General features: G+C 42.6%; 1 protein-coding gene across 5 annotated transcripts in view; it reads left to right on the top strand.

Moving 5' to 3' along the window:
* The window catches only part of TFDP2 (transcription factor Dp-2), a 196,407-nt gene extending 190,496 nt beyond the window's left edge, over positions 1-5,911 (top strand). For 2 of the 5 annotated variants that reach the window (XM_025377601.1, XM_025377603.1), the window contains 2 exons: positions 4,415-4,520; positions 4,737-5,911. In XM_025377601.1, the coding sequence (XP_025233386.1) occupies positions 4,415-4,520; positions 4,737-4,920 (290 nt within the window). In that variant the 3' untranslated portion in view covers positions 4,921-5,911. The remainder of the gene's footprint in view (positions 1-4,414; positions 4,521-4,736) is intronic. The other 3 variants (XM_025377602.1, XM_025377606.1, XM_025377604.1) reach the window with 2 other exon arrangements.
* Positions 5,912-6,343: the final 432 nt, after the last annotated feature.

A 6,343-nucleotide genomic window follows, 5' to 3' on the forward strand; every position in this document is an offset into this window, starting at 1 on the left:
CAGTTGGTAGACATTTGGACTGTTTCCACTTTTTGGCTATTTTGAATGATGCTGCTGTTAACGTTTTTATAAAAGTTTATGTGTAAACATATGTTTTTAGCTCTAAAAACATACACCTAAGAGTAAAATTGCTGGGTCATATGGTAACTCTGTGTTTAACATTTTAAGGAAATACCAAACTGTTTTCCAAAGCTCCTGTACCACCATTTACAGTCCAACCAGCAATGGATGAGGGTTCCAATTTCTCCACATCCTTATTTACTTGTTTAGAGATGGAGTCTCACTCTGTCGCCCAAGCTGGAGTGCAGTGGCGCAGTTTGGCTCACTGCAACCTCCACCTCCCAGGTTCAGGTGATTCTCCTGCCTCAGCCTCCTGAGTACCTGGGATTACAGGTACCTTGCCACCACACCTGGTTAGTTTTGGTATTTTTAGCAGAGACAGGGTTTCACCATATTGGCCAGGCTGATCTGGAACTCCTGGCCTGAATTCGCCTGACTCAGCCTCCCAAAGTGTTGGGATTATACATGTGAGCCACCGTGCCTGGCCTCCACATCCTTTTCTACACTTGTCATTATACATCTTTTGAATTATAGCCATCCTCACAGAAGTGAAGTGGTATCGCTGTGATTTTTGTGGGGGGCAAGGAAGGGCAGTGGTGGAGGGGAGAGAGTCTTGCTCTCCAGGCTGGAGTGCCGTGGCACAATCTCCGCTCACTGCAGCCTCAAACTCCAAGGCTCAAACGATCCACCCACCTCAGCTTCCTGAGTAGCTGGGACCACAGATGTGTGACACCATGCCTGGTTAAATCTTTTTTTTTTTTTTTGGTATGTTTGATAGAGATGGGGCTTTGCCATGTTGTCTAGGCTGGTCTCAAACTTCTGAGCTCAAGCGATCCACCTGCCTTGGCTCCCACTGTAATTTTGATTTGCATTTCCCTAATGACTTATGATGTTGAGCGTCTTTTCATGTGTTTATTGACTATTTGTATATGAACAGAAATATGTCTGTTCACATCCTTTGCCCATTTGGGTTTTTTTTTTTTTTTTTTTTTGAGACAGAGTCTTGCTCTGTTACCCAGGCTGGAGTGCAGTGGCGCAGTCTCGGCTTACTGCAACCTCCACCTCCCGGGTTCAGGCGATTCTCCTGTCTCAGCCTCCCAAGTAGCTGGAATTACAGGCGCCCGCCACCACGCCTGGCTAATTTTTGTATTTTTAGTAGAGATGGGATTTCATCGTGTTGGCCAGGCTGGTCTCAAACTCCTGACCTCAGGTGATCCACCCATCTCGGCCTCCCACAGTGCATCCTTGACCCATTTTTAAATAAAGTTACTTGTCTTTTTATTGAGTTGTAAAATTATACTGAGTATACTTGAAAATAGAAGCACTATGTTTTACATGTCTTATAATTAAGTTTTTTTTACTAATTTAGAAATCTTCCTGATTTTCCTAATTCCTGAAAATATTACGTATTTCGCAGATATGATTTGACTATATAGGTTAGGTGCGGTGGCTCACACCTGTAATCCCAACACTTTGGGAGGCCAAGGCAGGCATATCACTTGAGGTCAGGAGTGCGAGACCAGACTGGCCAACATGGCGAAAGCCCATCTCTACTAAAAATGCAAAAATTAGCCAGGCATGGTGACACATGCCTGTAATTCCAGCTCTTTGAGAGGCTGGGGCAGGGAAATCACTTGAACCTGGGAGGTGGAGATTGCAGTGAACAGAGATCGCACCACTGCATTCCAGCCTGGGCAACAGAGTGAGACTCTGTCTTTAAAAAAAAAAAAAAAAATTGAATATGTAAGCAGTGATTTTGCCTTTGCTTTCTTTTGTTTCTTTCATTTGTAAGTATAACCATCTAGAATTTCACATCGCTTTTTAAAGGCATTTTAATGCTAGTTCTAAGATACATTAAATCCCATGTAAGCAAAAAGGTAGCTTTAATTTGGTTTTACTCTATGATTTGGCCCTTTGCTCACAACAGAAGAGTTTCTTGGCTGAGATCCAGTTTCTGTTTTAGTTCTTCGGTTGGCACCATTCATCCCCTGCAAGGGCCCCCCGCCTCTCCTTGCCCCTCAGCCCACCTGTTCTGTCTCCCCACCCAGCTCTCTCCCCACGCTCTCCAGCCTGGGTCCTGCTGTGTCATTGGAAGGCCAGCAGAATCTGAATAAAGGGCTTACTCAATAAATCACCAGAACTTTATTTTAGCTTACTCCCAGTGAAAAGGCTCAGGGCGATTAGGCAGGCTCTGTGGTTTTGATCTCTTCGTGACCTCATTTGCAGACTGGGATACAGACTTTCTGGTTAGTTCAAAGGAAGAAACATGTGCCTCTCATGTGTAAAGGGGCAGAATGGCCTGAGTGGGAGTGTGAGAACCATTGTGTGGATCCTGTGATAATAGGAAAGAAATGTAGGCTTTTCCAATCCATTGTAAAAAGAGAATGTAATGTGTTATGCTCACAAACAAGTAAATAGCTGTGTTCTGACAGAAGGTTTCTATAGTTCTATATACTAATTAATATTCAGCACAGGATTCTGGCATTAATGTTATTTTCTTGTACAGACTTGTTGTTATTTAATGTATTTAAAGTCTGCTATTCTTCTTAGGCTTGAAGTCTTTTTTTTCCACAGCTGTCTCAAAGAAAAAGGTTCATAAGACGGTTTTAAAATTAGCATAGTCATTTAGTTTACTTTTTTCCTACATGGGAATGGCCTCTTGTTTGGATACCAGAGTTTCCAATCTAAATAATATAGTTTCAATTTTTTGTACAGTAATTGCAAAAAGATTTTGATTAAATTAAATCAGCTCATTTTGGCAGATTACATTTTCTGAGTATGTGTTTGGGCTTATATAATTTCTTTTTAGGAATTACTTTTAATGTATCTACCACTTATTTTGTAAAGTGGCAGCTGACAAAACTATACTCATTCATTCAGTAACTTTTTTGGGGTTTTTTTTTGTTTTCCTTTGAGATAAGAGTCTTGCTCTGTCACCCAGGCTAGAGTGCAGTGGCACGATCTAGGCTCACTGCAACCTCCACCTCCTGGGTTCAAGTGATTCTTCTGCCTCAGCCTCTCGTAGCTGGGATTACATGCGTGTATCACCATGCCTGACTAATTTTTGTATTTTTAATAGAGATGGGGCTTTGCTATGTTTGCCAGGCTGGTCTTGAACTCCTGAGCTCAAACAATCTGCCCACCTTGGCCTCCCAAAGTGCTGGGATTACAGGCATGAGCCACCGCGCCTGGCCACATTTAGATCTTACATGTTCCAGTTACTGCCTTCTTTGAGCTAACACTGTAGATGGGAAGATTAGAAGTATTAAACCAGTAAAATTACAATAAGAATTGATCAGTGTTGTCATAGGAGAAATGTGGTATATGTATAGAAAAGAAGATGGCAAGGAGATACCAAAAAAAAAATTTTTTTTTTTTTTTTTTTGAGATGGCGTTTCACTCTGGCTGCCCAGGCTGGAGTGCAATGGTGCGATCTCAGCTCACTGCAACCTCCGCCTCCTGGGTTCAAGCGAATCTCCTGCCTCAGCCTCCCGAGTAGCTAGGATTACAGGCATGCGCCACAATGCCCAGCTCATTCTGTATTTTTAGTGGAGGTGGGTTCTCCACATTGGACAGGCTGGTCTTGAACTCCCAACCTCAGGTGATCCGCCCGCCTTGGCCTCCCAAAATGCTGGGATTACAGGCATGAGCCACTGTGCCCAGCCCAAAATATTTTCTGTAGACTAAAACAGTAATGTCTGTCTCCACCTCATTAAAAACATGACTGCATGTGAGTTTAAAAATAAGAGCTAGTTTGAATTAGAAAGCAAAGGATACCAGGAAAAATCTTGTCAGGAAAAAGAATAGGTATTTGATGAGTAGCAGCATTGAGTTCACCAGCAGCAGGCACCTGAAAAGACATTGCGGCAGGGGTTTTGGCCAAAACAGATCTGTCTGCCCTCTAAGCAGGGTGGCCTTCTTACCTCATGTATTTCTGATTTGATTTTCTCTTTTCCCACTTCTGGCTTTGGCTGTCAACACCACAGTCCAGGTCTTTTGTGGTGAGGGCAGCCCAGGCATTGAGGATGGTACACTGGGCTGCATCCCATGGGCTGTGCTCTGCAGGGCTTATCTAAGAAAAAAGAGTAAGAAAGCGCCTGTGAGTGTTTTCATTTGAATACCTTCTCTCCATAAGCTGCCTTCCCGTATTTTTTTTTCCCTGCTCTTGTGTTCTAGAGTTTCTTTTTCTTCCAAGAAGATGAAGAAACCTGGGTTCTTCTCACAGCAAGAGAATTGTCTCGCTGTCATGAAGAATAAGCTTAGCTCTTGCTCTTCTGTGCTTTCTTCAGACTGTAACAACAGCAGCCACAAAACTTGCAGGACCGACATTTTTTGTTCTCATTTTTTCCTTTAGATATCTCCACAGGACCTTCTTGGTTAAATCAGGGACTACTTCTGAACTCTACCCAATCAGTTTCAAATTTAGACCTGAACACTGGTGCCACCTTACCCCAGTCAAGGTACGTATTTTTTTCAGGGTTAGAAAGGCAAACCCCAGAGCCCTGACTGTCTGTGTAGGGGTGAGCCGGGGTCATGTTACTGCCAGCACAGGTCCTGCTGAGCAGGTTTGTGGCAGATCTCACCAATGGCACCTCCTTCCTATGTTTTTATTCCTATATTTTACAAAACTGTTTATACCACATTAATGAGCCTGTGTGTTTTTAATTGTTTGCTAGTGTAAACCAAGGGTTATGCTTGGATGCAGAAGTGGCCTTAGCAACTGGGCAGTTCCTGGCCCCAAACAGTCACCAGTCCAGCAGTGCGGCCTCTCACTGCTCCGAGTCCCGAGGCGAGACCCCCTGTTCGTTCAATGATGAAGATGAGGAAGATGATGAGGAGGATTCCTCCTCCCCAGAATAAAGACAAGAGAAAGCCTACGTTTCAATATGTGATGCTCATGTGTGTTTGTAGTGTGAGCTCTTGTTTTTGAAATGATTGCTTCAGTCTTTGCCTTTGTTTGCACTCTGTGTTCAGTGAAAACTAGAGAAACACAATAAGCAAATCACATGAAGGCTGAGATGATTGAGATGAAAGTTAACATAGTGTGAATGAAAGTCTGGCCAACAGAGCAGTAGATGATATAAGAAACAAAGCATGCTCTCTGAGGAGCTAGTGGGGATAATTCCTGAAGAGTTGGCAGTGTGAGTGTGCTCATTTATCTTCTGTGAGGTGGGATTTTTGTGTTCCTCACACCCATGTAATTATTCTTAGAATTGAGATTGCTACACGGAGCAGTCCTTGACGATCATGTTTCTGACGTTTCTCTTCCCTGCCTGGACTGCCTTTGACAAGGCGGAAATGAACATGAAAAGTCCCCAGGAGAGGGGAGCTGTGTAGTGAGGGATACCGAGGGCAGTCCTGTGGCCGAGGGGCACAGATTGAACTGCTGAACTAGTTGGAGGTCTAGTTAAGGTGCTTTATGCATCAGCTGCCTTAGACAGCTTCTAGAAAGGAGCAAGCGCTACTTCTTAAGTACTTAAGTGACATTTAGATAATTTATAGTAAAACTGAAATTATTATTAGCCAATGCATTGATGCATAGAATTTACTAGGGCTACTTCTGGAAGCCAAAATAGAATAGCATTTCCATGTGCATTAAATACTTTGCCAGCACTGCCTTTTGCCAGCATCCTAAATCTGGAGTTTTATAAAGAGGGAAAATGTATCTTTAGGTTAATCAAAGCTATGCATTTCATATAGCTTTTTCATTTAAAACAAGACAAATTCCTGTGACCAAATTGCTTGCCTACAGTTCCCTGCAGCAATTGTATGCTCTCACCCAGTGTGCAATTTGTGAAGATAAACCAAATGTCATTACTTTTGTCTTAAAGAAAAGTCTATTTCAAGAATATGAACAGCAATGTTTCCTTCTACATGTCACCTTTTTTCACATTTTCATTAGTCGGAATGACCTTATTGAACCTACTCCTGGGGTCAGTTGCATTTCAAACTAATCCAATATTTAGTGTTTCACAGAAACACTGGAAAACTGAACACTCCTACTGCCTGGATATATGGTAGTGCAGTTATGTTGTTTATGGCTCAAGATGTCATTAGAAATACTGCAGTGGTGTATTCACAACTGCTGCTTCTCTGAATGAAAGAGTGTAGGGACATCTGCCACCATGGCCAGACCCTGAATTTCACATTAAGGCCTTGGAAAGGAGCAAATAATAATGGGAAAATTAACTCCAAAACTTTGACCTGAATCATGTGGATTTATCCCAAGATGATGCTAGATGCACCAAGCATGGCCCAAATTGGTTCTTTTTTAAATCCCTTG

Source organism: Theropithecus gelada, chromosome 2, assembly GCF_003255815.1.
Source record: "Theropithecus gelada isolate Dixy chromosome 2, Tgel_1.0, whole genome shotgun sequence".
In the NCBI taxonomy this organism is placed as follows: Eukaryota; Metazoa; Chordata; class Mammalia; order Primates; family Cercopithecidae; genus Theropithecus; species Theropithecus gelada.